General features: G+C 39.5%; 1 protein-coding gene across 9 annotated transcripts in view; it reads left to right on the top strand.

Moving 5' to 3' along the window:
• Nucleotides 1-21,931, top strand: part of BMPR1B (bone morphogenetic protein receptor type 1B) — a 454,039-nt gene that overhangs the window by 401,411 nt on the left and 30,697 nt on the right. For 6 of the 9 annotated variants that reach the window (XM_042251058.2, XM_060416664.1, XM_060416662.1 and 3 more), the window contains 2 exon segments: nucleotides 11,431-11,533; nucleotides 12,046-12,148. In XM_042251058.2, coding sequence (XP_042106992.1) covers nucleotides 11,431-11,533; nucleotides 12,046-12,148 — 206 coding nt within the window. 9 annotated transcript variants of the gene reach the window in all.

Here is a 21,931-nt window from a genome sequence, read left to right as displayed (position 1 = left end):
GTCGAATGTGTGGGGGGTTTTGTTTGTTTTAATCATTTATGTTGATGGTGTTAGTATTTTGGAAAGAACACCCTAAGTTGTTGACTTCCCAGGTAGTGCTAGTCATAAAGAACCCTCCTGCCAATGCAGGAGATGTAAGACAGATTTGATCCCTGAGTTGGGACAATCCCCTGGAGTAGGAAATGGCAACCCACTTCTGTATTCTTGCCTGGAGAATCCCACGGGCTGAGGAGCCTGTTGGGCTGCATTCCATGGGGTTACAAAAAGTTGGGCATGGCTGAAGTGACTTAGACTGAGTGACTGACACTGTCACTGCCAAGCTGTTAGGAATATTCATAAACTCATTCTGGGAAGCAGTATAGTAACAGAGCTTATGTGAGTCGACCAGAAGTTAGAAAGACGTTATCAAAGTACTCAAGAATGGGCTCCTTAGTAGGTAATCAAGTTTGTATAAATACTTTCAAATATTTGAAACTAGGCTTTTTGCTTCATTCTTCCTTACACATCATGATGCAGCTACACCCATCTCGTTGGTGACTGTCCCTGCATTTATTCCCCTTGGTGAGGTCGACAGTAGATACAGAGGCTAGAGTACGCCCAGGGAGAAGTAGGTGAGATAACAAGACAAGTGTGGGTCTCAGGAGCTGAAGTGTCAGAGAAGCAGAGTCTCCCTCGAGGAGGGTAATGGACCCAGATAGGGAGCTAGGCTGCTGCTGGGCTGGAACTCTGGACAGAATATCTGGGCAGCTGTTTAGGACCTCTAGTTCCCCAGGAAGGAGCATAAAGCTGAGCTGAGTATTTTTTCTTTCATACTGAGTCTTAAAAAAGCTTCTTATGAAGTGGGAACTATCTAATAGAAGCTTACCAGTGTATCCTAAAATTTACAGTTCAAGTAATATGAACTGACAGAATGACGCAATGAGGAGATTCGGGTGTGTTAATAAATATGTGTCTCATTCAATCAGCACAACAATGCAGTGTGATAGAGAATGCTCATCTCTTACCATTAGACCTAAGGAGTTCAGGGCCCAGAGAAGCCTAGTAACTTAGCCCTTGTATGATAGTACCAGGTTGCAAGACTTACTTTAAGTCTTAAACCAAGATAAAATGATTTCAAAGCTCAGAAGGTATTTCCTAGGAAATGCTTGCAGTAAGCAGAAAAAAGTATCAGAAAAATCACACAGAGTTTTCTGAAGAAGAGCAGCAGGAATTAGCATGTTAGGGAGATATTCTACTGTTTTGTCTCAGTTCAGTTCAGTTGCTCAGTCGTGTCCGACTCTTTGCGACCCCATGAACCGCAGCACGCCAGGCCTCCCTGTCCATCACCAGCTCCTGGAGTTCACCCAAACTCATGTCCATCAAGTCGGTGATGCCATCCAGCCATCTCATCCTCTGTCATCCCCTTCTCCTCCTGCCTCCAATCCCTCCCAGCATCAGAGTCTTTTCCAGTGAGTCAACTCTTCGCATGAGGTGGCCAAACTATTGGAATTTCAGCTTTAGCATCATTCCTTTCAAAGAACACCCAGGACTGATCTTTAGAATGGTCTGGTTGGATCTCCTTGCAGTCCAAGGGACTCGCAAGAGTCTTCTCCAACACCACAGTTCAAAAGCATCAATTCTTCAGCGCTCAGCTTTCTTCACAGTCCAACTCTCACATCCATACTTGACCACTGGAAAAACCATAGCCTTGACTACACGGACCTTTGTTGGCAAAGTAATGTCTCTGCTTTTGAATATGCTATCTAGGTTGGTCATAACTTTCCTTCCAAGGAGTAAATATCTTTTAATTTCATGGCTGCAATCACCACCTGCAGTGATTTTGGAGCCCAGAAAAGTAGTCTGACACTGTTTCCACTGTTTCCCCATCTATTTCCCATGAAGTGTTGGACTATTTTGTCTATGTCTGTAGTAATTGCGAGTGAGTCTGTATGTGCCCTTTGAGCCATAGTTCTGGGGATCATATGTTCAGGTTTTCCAGAATTATCCAAAATTATCCCAGTTCAAATATTTTGTCCTGTTTTCCTCATAGACCATTGAAGTGTCCTAAGTTGCTTTGAGAGGAAGTGTTGAGGCACTGTTACCTGCAATGCAAGTTCTCTGTGGTTGGAAGGGGGAGCTCGGCATGTAGGAGGAGAGGTGGTGGGTTTGAGCCTGGAGATGGGAGAACTTTGACCGTGGCCTGAAGGAGATGTTTAAACAGGAGTAGCAATGGAGATTGATGTGATGTGATTTGCTTTTTTAAAAAATTATCTCTGCTGCAGAGTACTCAGTGTATTAGAGGGAGACAAAAGTGAGTTTGAGAACAACAGCAGCCAGCTGAGAGAAATTGAAAAGTGGATTCAGGAAAGACACAAAACTAATGTTTATTGAACTTTTATACTACTAGAATGTTTACTTTTATCTGTCTTTAATCTTCATACCATTCCTGTAAAGAATGTAGCATTTTCCAGATCAGAAATCTGAGGCTCTGAGAGGTTATAAAATCTTCATTAGGTCATTCATTGTGCACACCCAAATGATTGAAAAAAAAATTGTGGCCAAGGTACCAAGATTCTAAATTTCTAACTAACAGCTGACCTCTGACACTCAAAGGAGCAGAAATATTCACTCTTGGGTAAAAGGTACATCAATTTTGCTAACAAGATATTGATTCCAATTGAGCCTCCTGTGAGCTGAGGTCAATCATATCTGAATCACAAGGCCTTTTTCTGTTCTGTGCTCTAAGACTTAGGAAAAGATCCAGGCCTTTCTGCCTCCATCCTTGTAAGCCCTTTGAATCAGATAGTTCTCAGGCTATGGTGGTGGTGGTTTAGTCGCTATGTACAATTCCTTTGCAACCCCATGGACTGTAAGTTGCCAGGCTTCTCTGTCCATGGAATTTCCCAGACAAGAATACTGGAGTAGGTTGCCACTTCCTTCTCCAGGGGATCTTCTCAACCCAGGGATTGAACCCACGTCTCCTCCATTGCAGGCAAATTCTTTACTGCTGAGCTACCAGGGAAACCCTTTTTAGGCTCCTCTGTCCATGGGATTTCCCAGGCAAGAATACTGGAGTGGTTGCCATTTCCTTCTCCAGGGGATCTTCCCGACCCAGGGATCAAACCTGGGTCTCCTGCATTGCAGGCAGATTCTTTACCATCTGAGCCACCAGGGAAGTCCCTTCTCAGGCTATACCTCTGGTCAAAAAATTTTCCCCAATAAGTTGAGCACTGATACTTTCTAAAGTTCAATAAAAATGAATTACTAGAAAAATTAATTTAAAAGACAGATTACATTCTTCATTTTTCTATTGTCTGTTAATTAAATTCAAGGGCTTCAAGCAGTAAAGAATCCACCTACAATGCAGGAAATGCAGGACATGTGGGTTTGATCCCTGGGTCGGAAGGTCCCCTGGAGAAGGTCAGGGCAACCCACTCCAGTATTCTTACTTGGAGAATCCCGTGGACAGAGGAGCCTCGTGGGCTACTGTCTATAGGGCTGCAAAGAGTTGGGCACAATTGAACAACCGAGCATGCATGCATTAAATTCAACAGAGCTGGAGTTACTGCGATACAAATTGAAATTTGTACTCACAGACCAGTAATAAGTTTTGAGGGAGCACACTTTGAGTAATACTGCACTAAATCTTGCCCTTCTAGGCAAAACAGTTTCAAAGGTAAGTCCTTGTTTATGGCTTGGATGAAGGCTGGTACCAGACAGATCGTAGCCAAGCTGGATAGCCTGGGTAGAGTGTATGCTCATTACCACTCCCACATTCCTGTAGAGAATAACCCAGAAAGTAGCCCAAATCAGAAGTGCATTGCACTTTTTCAGAGATTCTGAAATCCCCTGAAGATCCAGGGAATCTTCCGACCCAGGGATCGAACCCACGTATCCTGCGTTGTAGGTGGATTCTTCACTGCCGAGCCATCTGGGAAGCGCTTGATGGGATAATTCAGAGAGCATGCACAAAGTGTAGAGGGTTTTGTCCTTTATTTTGTTATTATTTTTTAAACTCTTTGTGAGTTCTTTTTGGCCTTCATTCCTGTCAGGTGCAGTTGTGTCTGCTTCCAAAATCCATTCCGTTTACATGGCCTATTGGCATGTATGTTAGATGATGTAGTGCATATATATCATGCTGAATAAAGTGGCAGGATACTTTTTTAATATCCATAACTCAAAGGATGAAAGCATTGTCTAACCTCCCTCAATAAAATATTGGCCATCTAAATACCTTTCAGTTGCTCCTTCCCATTGCTTATCTTTCTTATTCCATTTCTAGGTTCTGTTCCTAGGACCTCGTACTGTCACTGTGTGCTTTGAAAACTGCACAGTCAACTTAATTAACTCTTTGTGTATGACTTCCACCATGTCAATGTTCTGCTTAGTTTTCCTGTCCTAGCAGGCAGAATCGCAGTCTGATTTATTTTTTCTCCATACAATCTGGTCCCACTTTATGTATTCTTCCTTGTTTTACTTGACATGATCTGTGATGGTCATTTTTGTCCCTTTCTCACCACCTCTCTTAAGTTACTCTACTCTTTCACAAGTCTATCCAGTTCTTTCTTTTTTTTTTTTTAACTCTTTTTCAAGGTAATTTTAAATATTTACTCATTTATTTGACCCAAAATACTCCTACCTTGGCAGTTTTCAGGGTTTGTAGGTATTATAAATCACATTGTATATTTGCATAGATGTACAAATGATTCCAGGTGCCTAAATGACAAATTACATGAGTTTCTAGCTGTTTCCTGAAAAGTCAAAGAGGGCAGAAGGGAAAGCTTAGAGGTTTAGCATAAGGCTTTTTACAGCTATACATTGAGAACCATTGAAAATTTCTGAGTAAGAAGGAACATGTAAGATCAGGCGATGCTGTCCAGAGCCCTTTTGTATAGTTTCTGTTAACTTCGAGCTTCTAAACCTTCTGCCAAGTGTGATGGTGTGTACTTTCAGAGAGATGCTCCTGACCCAGGTCTCAGAGTGTTTGAAGTGAGCACTGTTCTCATTTGTGTGTACATCTTCTGTTCATCCGGTTTATTCCTCTGTTGCCCAGACCACCTGAACATTCAGCTTTATGATCTTTTTTTCCCACTAGAAGATGTTGAGTTAAAACCATTTCACATATGAGAAATGGCTCCTTCTGTGGAACATATCACTTAGTTGAGTGAGGATATGGTTTCAAATTCACTTGTGAAATCTTTTATAAGGAATAACTCTGCCTTTGTGTCTCTCGTTAATCATGAATGATACTTAAATGGATCCATTTAGTGTTGGACTTAAAAGAAAGTGAATAGTGTTGGGCTCGGTACAGTTATACATAGAGAATCATTGAAGATACTTGAGCAGGAAGGAAGATGTAAGATTTTTCAGGCAGTACTGTGTGGAATGGGTTAGAGACTAGAGAGAGAAGAGGGGGTGTCCAGGTAGGAGGCTCTCAGAGTAAAGTATGTCAGAGGTCTCTACACAGGAGTGAGAACATGCAAATACGTATATAATATAACAATTGAGACAAGTTCAAAACAATCTTGTACCTCCTGGGAAGAAAATGAACAAAACGTTAAATCACTTGGCATGGCTGCCAGAGGAGGATGTATGGTAGTTACGCTCTCTTCAAGATACAGTAAAAAGGCCCCTCTCACATTGGAACTTCATCACTAATGTTGTAATTTCAGTAACTTCAGCTTCTCCCAATACTGCGACATCTCAGAGGAAAAGCCAGAAAATGGGAGCAGTGACAGTCTTTCCCTCCACCACCATGGGAACACACCCACCTAAGATGATAAAGGGAAACAAACAAAACAGAAAACAAAAGAATCTTAGGACTCCTTGACTCTGGTGATGACCTTTGCTCAGCGTTCTTCTTTGCCTTCCTGCCAGTCAGTAGAAAGCACTTAATTAGCTGGTGATTTCTGTCCCTCCTGAAGTGGAATGACTGTCTTTCCTAGGATTGGTGCATAGATGTTGAACTCCTTGAAAACAAAGGCTGCATATTCCTCACCCTCGATTCTCAGCATCTGTCTGAGGCATAGTATGCTTAATGTGTGAGTGTCAGTCGCTCAGTCGTGCCCGACTCTGCGACCCCATGAACTGTAGCCCACCAGGCTCCTATGTCCGTGAAATTCTCCTGGCAAGAATACTGGAGCGAGTGGCCATTCCCCTTCTCCAGGGGATCTTCCCTTTCCAGGGATTGAACCCAGGTCTCCTGAACTGCAGACAGATTCTTTACTGTCTGAGCCACTAGGGAAGCCAGTATGCTTAACAGTTTGTAAAAGTAACTGTGGTTAAGCAACTTTCAGCTGTTTTAGTTAACTGACTAAAATCTACATGACTTAAACACAACTTGAAAAGCTGTATCTTTATTTACCTATAACAGAACACTTTATTTATTCCCTTCACTGTGAAATAGATATTTTAGAAGGCAGTATCCTCAAGAATTTACAATTCACCTAAAACAAGCAGCCTTTCAAGTAGTATCTGACCGAAACTTAAAAGAATTTTGAAAGAAATTTAAGAATGCTAGTATTTCTTACACCCTGGAAAAAATGAAATAAATAATTTGATTCAGTTTGATCAGGATAAATAGATTGATTGGTGTAGAGAACTTGAATCCTTGTGAGCAGATGCACTAGAGCAAGTTTTCATTTATTTAATCAGATTTTGTCAAGAGCACAATTTTAAACTATTTAATAATTAAGTAATATTTGAGTTACTTGGTGATTTTTAGATTACTCTATTACTGCTTTTAAAATTTCCTATCACCCTGATTGAGCAGATCAGATAAACTCCTTTTTAACTACTACTTTAAAAATTGTATTTTATAGTTAAATTAATCTTTATAAGGAACTAAACCAGTTAGAAAAAAATTTCTACAATAGTCCCTTCTCAACTGAGGTGGTTATATTTCTGGACAACTTGGGGTTTATAATGAAGGAGCATAAGATCTTAGTGGAAGAATAGAGTTAGTTAAAGGGACCAAGACTTGGGTAAACCTTATAAACCTTGCCCTCACTCTGCAATGAATGAATTGGGGTCCAGAAGTGAAAGTGAAGTTGCTCAGTCATGTCCGACTCTTTGCGACCCCATGGACTGCAGCCTACCAGGCTCCTCCGTCCATGTGATTTTCCAGGCAAGAGTACTGGAATGGGGTGCCATCGCCTTCTCTGATCCCTTTCTTACTTACTAGTAAATGTTCACGGGCACACTGAAAATCTCCCAAGGCAATTTATCTTCGATGTTCTCTCAAGATTTTCCAGACTTCTTTGCTTTTGAAATACTGGGCGTATTCAAGGAGGCATGAACCTGTAGAACTATCCAAGGTGGTAACAGAGGTTTTATTATCACTACTTTGACTTCATATGACGTTTACTTTTTCAAATGCTTCGCTTTTTCATGAATTAGACTTACGTTGAGAGGCATTCAGTACTGATGACTGCTAATGTTTATAGGCAACTATTTTGTCAATTACTTTTCCTGACTTATAACACAGTGGCAGAATTTTTGAAATGTCACATCAGTTGTCTTTTTTATTGATGTTTGGTTGATTTACAGTATTACATTAGTTTTATATATACAGCATAAGTATTCAGTATTTTATAGATTGTACTGCATTTAAAATTATTATAAAATAATGCCCATATTTCCTCATGCTGTACAAATATATCCTTGTAGCTTATTTATTTTATACATGGTAGTTTGTACCCCTTAATCCCCTGCCTCTATTTTGCCTCTCCTTCCTTTTGAATTGTCTTTTAAAATTCATTATCATTATTATAATCAAATGATTCATCCTGCACTCATATATACATCTCACTGCTTTCAATTTTGTATAAAATTATTTCACCTTTTATTTTTCTCATGATTCTTCATCTCTTGTTATCACTTTCAACACTCTAGGGATGACAGGTAATAATCTATATAAAACATTTGAAACCTGTACTTAAATATGGAAGCAAGCAGCAGAATGTTGAGATAAGCCCATAGTAGAGTCAGATAGATGCCTTTGGTGACATTCAGCAGCCGTCTCTTAGTGGTGGGTGGTTGATCGGCTTTGATTCCAGAGTGCAGTTGTGTTTATATTTGTGCTTGCTTGAGAGTTGAAAGTTCTCAAGTAATTTTTAAGTGTCTGTAATTGCACTACTGGTTTCCAGTCAATGGCCCTTCCTAGCTAGGAATTTCAGTAAGAAGTTTATAAATTAATTTTATCTTGTTGTCAGTAGTATGCACTTGAGATGTTTCTCTTACCCCCTTGCTTGTCCTCCAGCTAAGTATTTCAGTTTGTATCTGAATTTATAACTTATAGGATGCCAACTTCTTTCTCGAGGGCCTCTCCCTTTCCATCCCCTTTGTAACATTTATTTTTTATTGAAATAATGTTGGTTTATAACATTTCATGTCTCATTGTGCCTTTTATTTCTACTTCTGTATACACTACAGCATCTCTCCATCAAAAATCTTGTTTCCATCCTCTATTTTAGCTTCTTCCTCTTCACAGATAAGGGAGTGCTCCCCCAGTGCATTTTTAAAGCTTGAATTTACTCTTCCTGATGTTTCTTTACATTTACCAGGACACTGTAAAAGTAACATGCCAACAGCTTTACCAGCCTTTTCTTTTTTGATTCTTATAAGTTGCCTCAAATTACATTTCTGTATACTCAGATTTTGACTTAAGGGGACCTCCTGGATAAGCAGAAGTTAGTCTTTTTAGATTTAACATATTGTATCAAACTTTTTAGTCATGCTATGATAATGTCAGAAGCTTAAAATAACTTTATTCTTAATTCCTGAGTTTTACTTTTGATAAGAAATGCAAGTTACACGCTGAGTGTAAGTATATAGAAAAGGGATAAAAGGAAAATCACATGGTTATTGTTTGCTTATATTGTTTAAGGTAAATTTCTAAGGGATAGTTCTTTCATTTATTGCCTTCAGTGTTTACATGCTTTGGATTTTCATAGTAATTTCAGTACATTAGTTAAAAAGCCCCAAAGAATTTAGAGCATGGGCTGTTTAAAGGCAGTCTTTCTTCTACAGCAGTATTCATGCATTTGACCTTGGTCTAACAAAATGATTTATCATTGGCCATTCCTTGCCATTCATTATGTCTGAATTTTGCCTTGCTTGTTCTTGTAAACAGGCATTTTGGATCACTTGAGGCTTATAAACCAGGTAAACAATTCTAAGGGTTTTGATGATAACTGAAGTGCCGGTGTATGGCAGAATGCTGTCACCACTAACACACAAATCATGCTCAGAGCTTTCTTCCTCTGACCTTTTAGGTCGTGTAGTCACATCTGTGTTGGACGCTGACCATGGATATACATGTTTCTCTCATGAGAAAGATGGAGATGTAGTTCAGTAGCTTATTTCTTAGCACATGCAGTAGTGGTTTATGACTTATATTGGGAGTCTGTTTGCATTCATCACCCAAACTTGTGAACTAATGTCTGTGTAAAAATTGTTCTATATATAATAGTCCTTGTTTTTCATTTTTAATCCCTGGAGGGACGTTGGAAAAGCTATGAAAATGAAGCAAGAAGTCCTTGATGCTGCACATGATTCTATATCTGTTTGTTTTGTGACCTTGTACAAGTTTGTTAGACTCTCATAACCTTAGTTTACCTATTTGTGAAATAGGAATATTACTTGTCATTATTGATGAGAGGATTAAATGAGATTCTAAGTGAAAGTTCTTTTCAGTGTAGAAAACCAGAGAGAAATTAAAAGTATTGTTTCTTTGGCTTTCATACTCTATTAAAAGCCCTTCTTTCTGTTGTCCATCCTTACCCCACACCCAAATTAAGACCGGACTTGTTGCCACAAAGCCCGATGTTTTCATATGCCATCCTGAAAGTAGAGCTTAGCACTGCGTGGCACAGTCTTAGTCGCCTCACTGAGGCTATGCTGACCCCAATCCCTACTTCTCCTTTGTCTGTAAGCCCCCTGTATGCCTTCAGTTAAGTTCAGTTCTGTTTAGTTCAGTCGTGTCTGACTCTTTGTGACCCCATGAACTGCAGCATGCCAGGCCTCCCTGTCCATCACCAATTCCCAGAGTTCACTCAAACTCACATCCATCGAGTCAGTGATACCATCCAGCCATCTCATCCTCTGTCATCCCCTTCTCCTCCTGCTCCCAATCCCTCCCAGCATCAGAGTCTTTTCCAATGAGTCAGCTCTTCGCATGAGGTGGTCAAAGTACTGGAATTTCAGCTTTAGCATCATTCCTTTCAAAGAACACCCAGGACTGATCTAGGAAGAGATAAATTCACTTCACTAGCTCAGAGCAAGTAGAACCAGAATAAACACTCACCTGCATGGGTTCAAACCCCTGTTGCACCTCTCACTAGCTGTATGGCCTTTGAGAAATTACTCAAGATCTTTGAACCTCAGTTTCTTCATATAGAAAGTAAGCATATAACTACCTTCCTCTTGGAGTGGATTTCTGAAGGTGATAGCTGTGAAGGACCAGAATGAGTGTTTAGTATGCAGTATACATGCTATTAAAGGCTATGGTTTTTCCTGTGGTCATGTATGGATGTGAGAGTTGGACTGTGAAGAAGGCTGAACGTGAAAGAATCGATGCTTTTGAACTGTGGTGTTGAGAAGACTCTTGAGAGTCCCTTGGACTGCAAGGAGATCCAACCAGTCCATTCTGAAGGAGATCAACCCTGGGATTTCTTTGGAAGGAATGATGCTAAAGCTGAAACTCCAGTACTTTGGCCACCTCATGCAAAGAGTTGACTCATTGGAAAAGACTCTGATGCTGGGAGGGATTGGGGGCAGGAGGAGAAGGGGACGACCGAGGATGATATGGCTGGATGGCATCATGGACTCAATGGACGTGAGTCTGAGTGAACTCCGGGAGATGGTGATGGACAGGGAGGCCTGGCGTGCTGCGATTCATGGGGTCGCAAAGAGTCGGACACGACTGAGCGACTGAACTGAACTGAACTGATGGAAATGTTGGATCCTTTCTCATGAGTTTCTAGACAGAGGATATATGAGTAAATAGTTAATGATAAATCAACTTAAAGGCAGTTTGGAGATTCTTTAATCAGATAAGAACCTATTATATGATCTTTTACTTTCTTCTTGTTTGTAATGAAACAAATGATTATTGTTATTCAGTCGCTCAATTGTGTCTGACTCTTTGTGACCCCGTGGATTGTAGCTCACGAGGCTCCTCTGTCCTTGGGATTTCCCAGGCAAGAATACTGGAGTGGCTTGCCATTTCCTTCTCCAGGTCTTTCTGACTCAAGGATTGGAACCCGAGTCTCCTACATTGGCAGGTGAATTCTTTACCGCTGATCCACCAGGGAAGCCCCAAACAAGTGATAAACATCTTCATTCCCTTTTACCCTGGACATGCTCACTCTCTCTCTCATGTGCACACACACACACACACACACACACACACACACACACACACACTTACTTTGCCTGTTTGATCTTTAGCACAGATGGATATTGTTTCACGATGATAGAAGAAGATGACTCTGGGATGCCTGTGGTCACTTCTGGATGTCTAGGACTAGAAGGCTCAGATTTTCAGTGTCGGGTAAGGAAGATACCTTGGTTCCACTTTGTAACCTTTTATTGGCAAGATTGCAAACAGCCAAGTTTCAAGCAAGATAAAACAGAATTTTTTTTTTACTAGCTTGTTTTCAGTATTTTGGACATTAATTAGAAAATTTGCTTTGAGTCAGTTCTCCTTTCATTTTGAAATCAAGTAGTCATTTTATTTTTGCTGTTAACTTTTGGCTTAGGGGCTCATTAGATCATCTTGCTCAAATTCCGATTTGGTTAATTGCATTAAGCCAAGCCTTCTTCCTGAGTTTACACTCTGCATACTGGTTATTGCAAATAGTAATTTTGTGGAAGTGCAAAGCTGCAGTAAGAATATACATGATGATTTGAAAGAAATTACCTAATATAGCATTTCACCATGTCTGAATAAAATTATTAGACTTTTAAATCAGTTCTGTAAAGAGTGTTAATTTGCTAGTTTTAGGTGATATGGCTTTGAAATTTGGGGTAAACCTATTAATAGCTGTCAGGTTTCAATTTCAGGACACTCCCATTCCTCATCAGAGAAGATCCATTGAATGCTGCACAGAACGGAATGAATGTAATAAAGATCTGCACCCCACACTTCCTCCACTGAAAAACAGAGGTAAGGAGAGGAAGGCTCACAGGCGGAAGAGCTCTAGGCATAAAGAAGATAAACACTTGAATCATTCTCTTTTCCAAATGTATCTGCCTGTACCGTTTTCTCGCTCCTGGCCCAAAGGGCCGAGACAAGATGACAGTGAAACTGACATTCAGAGATGAATACAGGGAGTTACTGGGAAAATAGTCACATGTGACTTCACTCTTAAGATTTACTTCCTTACCCTGTTCTTACTTCCCTCAGAAAACTAGTACTAGAGCTTGAAGTGGGTTTCAAGAGGATAGAGGAGGGAGAAAGTGTTTTTTGTTTACCCCTAAATGTTATTCAGAAGTTGTGCTTCATTCAAAGACTGCTATTTGTCTACATTTGTTTTAAAAATAAGGACCTTATAAAGCTGCATCCCCAGCCTTTTTGATACCAGGGACTGGTTTTTTGGAAGATAATTTTTTTTTTTGCAGACTGTGCGGGGGAGGTGGTTTCAGGATAATTCAAGTGCATTGCATTTATTGTGCACTTTATTTCTGTTATTATTACATCCTCTCCACCTTAGATCATCAGACATTAGATCCCAGAGGCTGGAGACCTTTTTATGAAGGGTTAATTCAGATTATTTGCTTCATGGTATTTCCTTTTATTTATACTAGAGTAACCTTTTAGTCAATTCATATATATTAATAAAATGGAGAAAATACCTAGAAAGTTTAGTTCTAAGACTTATACATTTAGTGTTGCTCATTTATTTATGCTAGAGTAACCTTTTAGTCAATTCATATATATTGATAAAATGGAGAAAATACCTAAAAAGTTTAGTTCTAAGACTTATACATTTAGTGTTGCTCATTAAAAAAAGACACACACTGCATCCCCAATGACTCTTGGTTAAAAACAGCTCCCATGTTTCCTTTTTTTCTTGGTCTCACCACAAAATAAGTGATTTGTAATTGTCATAGAGTCCTAAGTCTTAAAAAAGTAGCTTAAGATAATTTATCATCATTGATTTTTATTTCTTAAGAGAATATCTTCCCTACAAAATTCAATGACCTTATTGGGTTCCGATGGTATTTTATAACATTTGTTCCTATAGCCTAGCTCTGTAAGATTGATTCATAATAATTCACACCAAAAAGTCACAGGCAGTTGTTGTTGTTGTTTTTTTTAATTTTGCCATTCAGCATGCTAGGTGTTAGGGATTCAGAAATGGATGAAGAAAATTCTTGCTTTCAAGACTAGCACACTAGATTGTGAGAGAGAAACATGTAAATAATTATACTCAGAAAAATCTCAGTAGACATGAAAGAGTGGCTCATTTTGGAGTAGGAGGATGTCAAAATAGCTGCATAGATGTGATACTTGAGCAAATTTTAAGGATGAACAGAAGTTTGCTACGTGGGTAAGGCAGAAATAAACAATTTAAAAATGAAAATGGCTAACATAAGCCAAGAATTATGCTAGTAACTGTGACATTAATTAAACCATTTGAGCTTCACAACAATCCTATAGAGTATTTAGGATGTTAACCCCCATTTAAATATAAGGCTTTGGCAGCACTGAGAGGTTAATTAACTTTCCCAAGGTTGCCACAGCCTGTGAATAGCAGTGACTCTAAACAGAGGCAATCTAATGTGTGTAATATTTGAGAAAGATTTGAAAAATGCAGTTATGTGAAACAGCATAGCTGGTTGCAAAAAGTCTAATTCAGTTGTTTGGTGCCTCGCTGTTCAAAGTGGGCCTTTGGATCAGCAGCACCAGCATCACTTGAAACTCATTAGAAATGCAGAGGCTCAGGCCTCACTCCAGACTACTAAACCTGCATTTTTAATGAGATTTCCCAAGTGATTTATGTGCACATTAAAGTTTGGGCAACACGTTTGGTAGAAAAAGACCTATGTGTGGATATGGCTGGCACCACTGTGTCTCAATGTGTGTCTTTGACAACACCTTGTTCAAAGAGAAGTCCACTGATTTCAAACTGCTATAAAATTCTAAATGTTTATTTTGTTTTGTGGTTATTCCCTTATGAATCAGTTGCAAAAAGTAGGCGATCTATAGACAGCAGTTTGAATCACACTGATACAGGAGCTGATGTGTTTGGCTTAGGGCCGGGAGGTGGGTAAAGAGTGCAAGAAATGAAGATAGATGTTCTAGAATCACTTCCCTGAAGGAGGAAACCCCAACAGTAGGGATTAGGAAAACTGACTTAAATGCTGAAAGGGCTGCAGTTCACATACTGTCCTGTAGGTGGAACCAGATTCCAGTTAGGACCTGGCAGACGAGGATTCTCTGAGGAGGCTGAGTGTTCCAGAGAACTGAGTGAAAAGCTTTTGGAAAGAAGAGCAGTAGTGCTGGGAAGGCAAGTCCTTTGTTCAGGAAAGTGGATGCTGATGTGGCTGGAGAATTATGAGAATTATACAAGGTGATAGGTTTGAAGGTGCGGAGTTTTGTGACTTTAAATGTTACTGTTTTGAACTCCGAAGATCCTAGGTAGTGCTTGGGTGAGGTCTGCGTAGATTCCACCTCACCATTTTTGGTGCAGTCATTTTGGGGTTCAGTAAAAGTCACTGAAGACTGTGGTCTGAGAGCACTGGTCATGTCTACATGAATATACCATAGAACTGCTGTTTTTTGTTTTTGCCTCTACCATATATACACGGGCAGCATTTTTACAGGAAGTGTGCTATATATGTTTACTGAATATCAGTAACGCCTTGGTCAGAAACATTTGCATTGCAGCCTCATGTATATATGTCTACACTATAGTTGTGTTGGAGACATGTGTATGTATGTTTTGGTATAAAACCTAAAATAAAGAACAGGGGTGTTAAAGAGACATGGGACCATCTTATTTTGATATTTTTAACTTTAGCTGCTGTTGTAATACTTAGGACCAACCCTAACTTTTGTGGAGCTGGGACAATAGTATAAATGGAAGGTCGCACACCATTTACCTAATTATTTAAAACTCATAATCCAGTACAGCAGACTGGTAAATAAAATACTTTCTATTAACTGAACTTAACAAGTATATTTTTATAATGGTGAAGAACACCAGCTTTGCATTTAGAATGCTTGATTTATTCACTGCAGTGTGGGAGGGGGAGTGAGGGGGATCCCTGCACTGGGAGGAGCCTCTCACACATGTAGCTGGACACCTGTTTATGTCTGTGGTAGTGATACTGTTGGTTCGGAATGCTTGAAGCACTTACCTGGGTCCATACCACTCTGGCAGCCCCCATAGACATTTCTTCAACTGGACCCAATGTTGTGGCTAGACTGGCCCATGTGGTTCTTATTATATAAAATTCACCTCAGCAACCACTGTCAGAGAAATCTGGGAGAAAAGATGTATTATTTGCAGAAACTAGAGGTTACACAGCACACCTGAGGGCCACACAGCAGGGTCACAGGCATTTGGGGTGGGGACCTGGGCTTCTACTTTTATTGGGGTCAAAAGTAGGGTGCCTAGGATTTCATAGGTTCACCCTTTATTGGCAAATTGATTAATTAGCTTAAATGACCGAGTTATACTTGACACATAACATTATACTAGTTTCAGGTGTACAACATAATGACTCGATACTTGTATGTAGTGCAAAATCATTACCACAATAAGTCTAGCTAACGTTTGTCACCCTACACGGCCACAAAAATATTGGCAAATTTAAAACATAAGAGTGGGGATGCGGGTATGGGGAAGGAAAAGTGGAGTTATTAAGGTGGTCAGTTATCCAGGGAACTCCGTGGGCAGGGGCACCTGCTTTCTCACTGGTTGTTTTAGTAGTAGTTGCATCATACAGCTGGTAATATGTTTATTCGAGATAGGTGCTTTGAAATGGATGCCTCAGCAATCAGCAGCTCAATGCTGGGCAAACACCTGGCCCTCTGGTTTATGCTCTGCCCACATGTCTTGTCCCAGCCAGCCTCTGCCACCTCTTTGTCAAAGGTTAGGGTAAGTACACCAGTTTTTCAGTCCACCTTCAAGGAGACAGGGAGCTGTACAGTCCCCAGACATAGGCCCTTTAGGCAGAATTTCAGACTTTGGGGCAATGGCCAGTGTTTTAAATGGAGAGTGGGATAGGACAAATTCTGGATGGACACTTCACTGGAGTTTTGCAAACCCACTGGTCATTGGGAAGAGGTACAGTTGAAGGGAGCCAGAGCTCAGGGCCCAGGCCAGTTTTGTAGGTGAGGGCAGTGGAAATTATCATCATAACCATGATAATCACATTTGCTAAGATGAATGGAGGGCTTACTTACCATGGCCCTTTTCTAAGTTGTTGTTGAGTCATCCAGTCATGTCTGACTCTTTGCAGTCCAACAGACTGTGGCAAGCCAGGCCTCCCTGTCCCTTACCATCTTCTAAAGTTCACCCAAGTTCATGTCCCTTGCATCGGTGATGCCATCTAGCCATCTTATCCTCTGATGCCCTCTTTCCCTTCTGCACTCAATTTTTCCCAGCATCAGGGACTTTTCCAATGACTAGACTATTCACATCAGATGACCAAAACACTGGAGTTTCAGCTTCAGCATCAGTCCTTCCAAAGAGCATTCAGGGTTGATTTCCCTTAAGATTGACTGGTTTAATCTTCTTGCTGTCCAAGTACTTTTCTAATTACTTTACATATACTAACTAATTTAATCCTCATAACAGCTCAGTGGGGAAGGCACTGTTATCATCGTCCCCATTTCACAGACATGCAGCTGAGGAGCAGTGAGGTCAAGTACCATGTGAAGGTTACACAGCTTGAGTGAGTACTGGAGATGGGAAGTGGGCCTTGGACCACATCACCCTGAATCTTCTATAAAAAAGAAAAGGAAAACAAAACCCTGAATGACATTGTCGGAAAAAAAGCTTTTATGTATCTAAGACTTGGAAAGCTCTAAGTAAGTAGTGGTTGGTTAGCCATATCACAAAATAATCAGTAAACAATATGATTACTTCAATGCCTGCTGTTTATTATGTTTGCTTTGCACAATTAGCAACTTATTCTAGAATGGGCTTCCCTGGTGGCTCAGCTGGTAAATAATCTGCCTGCACTGTGGGAGACCAGGTTCCATCCTTGGGTTGGGAAGATCCCCCAGAGAAGGGAAAGGCTACCCACTCCAGTATTCTGGCAAGGAGAATGCCATGGACTGTAAGTCTATGGGGGCTCAAAGAGTTGGACATGACTGACCGACTTTCACTCGCTTCCTTGTTCTAGAATATAGTGCTAGAGGGTTGCTCCCTCTGTCTCTTGAACACACCACTCTCTCTTCCTTCCTCCTTTCTCCTCTTCCCTATAATTTATCGTTTATTGAATTCCATGTAAGTACTGGGCTTTCCCAGTGCCTCAGCAGTAAAAAATCTGCTTGCAATGCAGAAGATGCATGCTGGAGACGTGGGTTTGATCCCTGGGTGGGGAAGATCCCCTGGGAGGGAAATGGCAACCCACTCTAGTATTCTTGCCTGGAGATTCCATGAATAGAGGAGCCTGGCAGGCTACAGTCCATGGGGTCACAAAGAGTCAGATATGACTGAAGCAACTTAGCATGTAGGCATGCACGCACTCCTACACTTAGTACTTCTCAGATCTATAGTAAAACTTCACTTAAGTCTCTTTAATTATACATACCTACGAGTAAGTTTGCTGATTAAAAAATAAGCAAGAAAACCTTTTCTATCTATCCAGTTTTTTCACCTTCCCCCCCAACCCGACCCCAACTTGGATGCGTTTGCTTAGCAGGATATTAGAGATACAAAATCGCGTCCAATAAATATTTATCAATGTATATTTAGAACCTTGAGATTTTATTTGTCATCTTCTATTTCACAAAAAAGATGATGAAGGGTGACCAGAAAGCAGCAGAAATTCTTTTATGAATATTATTAGTTTTCCTTTTCCTTTGCTGATTTTATTTCAGCACCAGCAACACATAATACCCTCGGATGATGTTCTTTCTCCTGAAGGAAGAATTATAACAAGTAATTAGATCAAATGCAGCACCTTCATCATAAATGATGAAGTTTGATTTGGGAAGCCCAGTAACACTGCAGTTGGTGCTAAGAGAAGGGAGAGATGTCTGTTTTGATGGACAGGCTTGTTGGGAGAAGTCGTAGTGCCCTGGTGTCTGGCTTCCTGCCTGCAGAATTAGTGATGAAGGGGCCCCGGAAGAATGATGTATACCTACAGTCTCAGCATTCCATGGTCTGACCAAGATATTGTGAGTAAAATGTTCTCTTGAAATGATGTATAGGCAGGAGAATTTGGTGAGGTTTCTTTTCTCCTCTCAAGTTACTTATTTTCGTTTAAATATTTTTTCAAATGAGCACTTAAAGGAGTGGAAGACTGGTGTTAAAGTGAATAGACGCTTTCCTTTATTAAATGGGATCCTCTAATTTAGGTTTTACAAAACCAAAGTTCATATAATTTTTGGAATAGGTGTGGGTTTTTCTGTGTTTAAATATGGAAATTATGTATACTGCATATATACTTCATAGAAAATGTGTCAGAAACACCTTTTTGTTTGTTTTGAAATAGGGTAACTTCCAATGTAGGTTAAGTAACATTATAATACAGGATTTCCTAAGCTCAACTTTACCTTCTGATTTCTTATTCAACTAAAAAAATATTTTGAGCACTGTATAGATTTGTTTTAAAATGCTGTTACTTAGCTTTGGTATTATCAATTATAAATTAAACTCAATAGAGTAACCGGTATTTAACCAGTGAAACAACTCCCTTATTCTCTACAACATAGAGAGGTTGAATATACGATAGAATGCAAAGTTGAGTTGCAGAATTCTCCTTCTGACGCATGTATTATACTTGCGGTAGTATAAACCAGTATGTGAGCCTGAGCTGAATTCCTTGACAAGGAGTAGCCTCAACATTTCTTGAGATGTGCAGCTTTTAACTTTTCTGGAAATTCTGGTTAACTTTATATTGGAGGCATATGGAAGGAATTTAGAAATCATTAGTCTTTTTTAACCTGAATATAAAAATTCTGTCTTAACTTCCTTTGTTACCAGGAAATAAAATTCTAAACTTTTTCTGCAGGGAAGTAATTAGAATATTATTTCTTTGTTCTTATAGTGAATGCATTTCTAAATGTTACCATAAGATGGCATACCAATATATGAGGAAAATAGATTACAGTATTATCTGTTGACTAAACCCCTCTGACAAGATCAGGCACTTTTTGCTCTAGTAATAGAAAGATGTCTCCAATTTATCTGTGACTATAACACTGAGAACACACATAAGGATGTCTTCCAGCACGTGGTGCCAAGATTCTTTCTAGCGATTTAGTTTTTTATTTCTTCTTGCAGTTATGAGCCATATTCTAGCCTTATGAAAACAGTCCCGGCATTTTAAGTAGCTGCAAACCAGTTAATTATCAGAGAGGAGACAAGTAACGACAATACTATTTTGTTAGGAAACCACTGGTGATTCTTCTTTGCCTCTCAGAGTGAACCCGACTTCCCTGGAGAGTTCTCCGATCTACTTCCCTGAGCAGTTGAAGTGACTGCCAAGTAGAAGCCTGCGCCCTGGAGAGAACCAGGGGCTCTGTTCTTTTCCCGATAGGTATCTGGTCGTGTTCGCCTTCTGAGACTCACCAGTGACTTGAATGTTTACATTGTTAATGCTCTGAGCACAGGTAATGGCAGATTAAAACACGACTGGCGTGACCAACAGAAACAAAAGGTTTATTGATAAGGCAATAAATTCATGACAGAAGACCAGGAGGCAGTCCTTAAGGCTGTAAGGGCTGGGGTTATTGGGGCCAAGAAAAGGAGAGTGGGAAGATAATGCTAGCCTTTTTTAAAACAGCGTGTGATTATAAGGAAAAATCCCTTAGATTCTTTGTGGTCTCATGGCTCTCATCAGAAATCTGTTAAGAAGAGTAATAAATATACTGTTCTTATGGAGCAGAGTATTCTGCATTTATGTGGAAAAGTGAAAGTTGCTGAGGCTTTCTATATTTGTATGCTGATAATATGTTGTGCTTATGTAATTAGTTTTTCTAGTTCTGATAGAGTATCCAGGGATCTCTATGATTTTCTGCAAAATCAGGCCTTTTGCTTTCTTGTCCTTAAAACTGGAAATAGATTTTAAGTTGTTTCCAGCGCCATTATTTGCTCCATGGTGTTCATACACCTGCATTGTTAGTTACTCTCTCACTGGAATGGGAACTCTCTAAAGGGAGTGTTGGAATCCTTTACCCTTACAGGTTTTCTATAAGACTGAAATTATTTCAAAATAATTAAGATGTATGTTCACATTGGTTAAAAAAAAAAAAAGAAACTGTTATAATCTTTTTAAAAGGATATTTTGACAATGTGTATGACAAAACTTAAAATATATATCCTTCAACCTAACACTTGTACTTTTTAGAATCTAGATTAGGAAAATAATCATTGACATGTGCAATGATGTGTGTGTAAGAATGTTCATCACAGAATTTTATGTATCACAGCAAAGACGTATTATAACAAAATCTTCCCAATCTCCTAAATATACATCATCAGAAGACTGACTTTCTAATTAGGATGTGTCTGTATGTATACCATGTAGTCTTTGAAACTCATGTTGCAGAAAAAATTTTTATTGTTTTAGAAAATGTCTACAGTATTATAAATGAAAACAATCTAGTTACAAGGTAATTATGAGTTCCCCACAGTTTTTTATGTGGTGAGATACACAGAACAGAAAGTGTTCCATCTTAATCACTTAGGTATACAGTTCATTGATATTAAATATGTTTAGAATGTTGTGCAGCCATCACCACCACCCATTTCTATAGCTGTTTATCTTGTAGAACCAAAACTCTTACCCATTAAGCTTTAGTTTTCCCCAACTCGCTTCCCTCCTAACCCTTGACAGCCACCATTCTTCTTTTTGCCTTTATGATTCTGACTTCTCTAAGTGTCTCATATAAGTGGAGTGTTCATCTTTTTATGACTGGCTTATTTCACTTAGCCTAATGTCCTCGAGGTTCATTCATGCTGCAGCATCTGTCAGGAACGCCTTCCTTTTTAAGGCTGAACTACATCTTATGTAATATGCCACATTTTGCTTATCCATTCGTGCGTCAGCGGACACGGTTTACTTCCATGTTTTAGCTGTTGAGAATAATAGAGCTGTGGGTTTATAAAGCGTTTTTGTGAACTATTTTGCTCATGAAATTTTTTTGTTTGTTGAAATGAGACTGGAAAGACATATAGTAAAATGTTAGTGCTAAGTTTCCTAAGTAGTGAGGTGATGGCAACTTTATTTATTTCAGTTAATTTGTGCTATTCAGTTTTTCTTCAGGGAATGTATAATGCTTTTGAATGAAAAAAGAACATGACATTGAGTGGGATGAGGTCCCCAGCCAGAATGTTCAGGTAGCTGTGCAATGAAAAGTGCATAGCACAATTAGAAAACATCTTGTTTGTAGGTAACCAAAGTAATAAATTACAATACATGATACCTTTGATACCTTTTAAAGTTAAGAAGCAGCAATGATTCTCCCAAGGATGTATGGTGCCCTTAATCAGAATGGTGCTAATTCTGTTACTGGGTAAGTGCACCTGGCTTTCAGTCAGTTTTCTCAGAAAAAACATATGTTCCAGAGACTACTGCATATAAAATCACCTGGGATGGTTGTAAAATAAAAACAAAATACTTTGAATAAAAATCTCTGGTGTTGAAGTCAGTAAATCAGCATTTGTATAAAGCCCTCCTAGTCATTCTTGTTTGTAGGAATTTTGAAAAACCATACTATAAGTAAATCTTATCTGTGAAGAACTGGAGTTAAAGCAGTGTG

The sequence above is a fragment of the Ovis aries genome, chromosome 6, assembly GCF_016772045.2.
Source record: "Ovis aries strain OAR_USU_Benz2616 breed Rambouillet chromosome 6, ARS-UI_Ramb_v3.0, whole genome shotgun sequence".
NCBI classification, from domain to species: Eukaryota; Metazoa; Chordata; class Mammalia; order Artiodactyla; family Bovidae; genus Ovis; species Ovis aries.
Note: the sequence above shows the minus strand (reverse complement) of the source record. Positions and strands in the feature narration are given on the sequence as shown.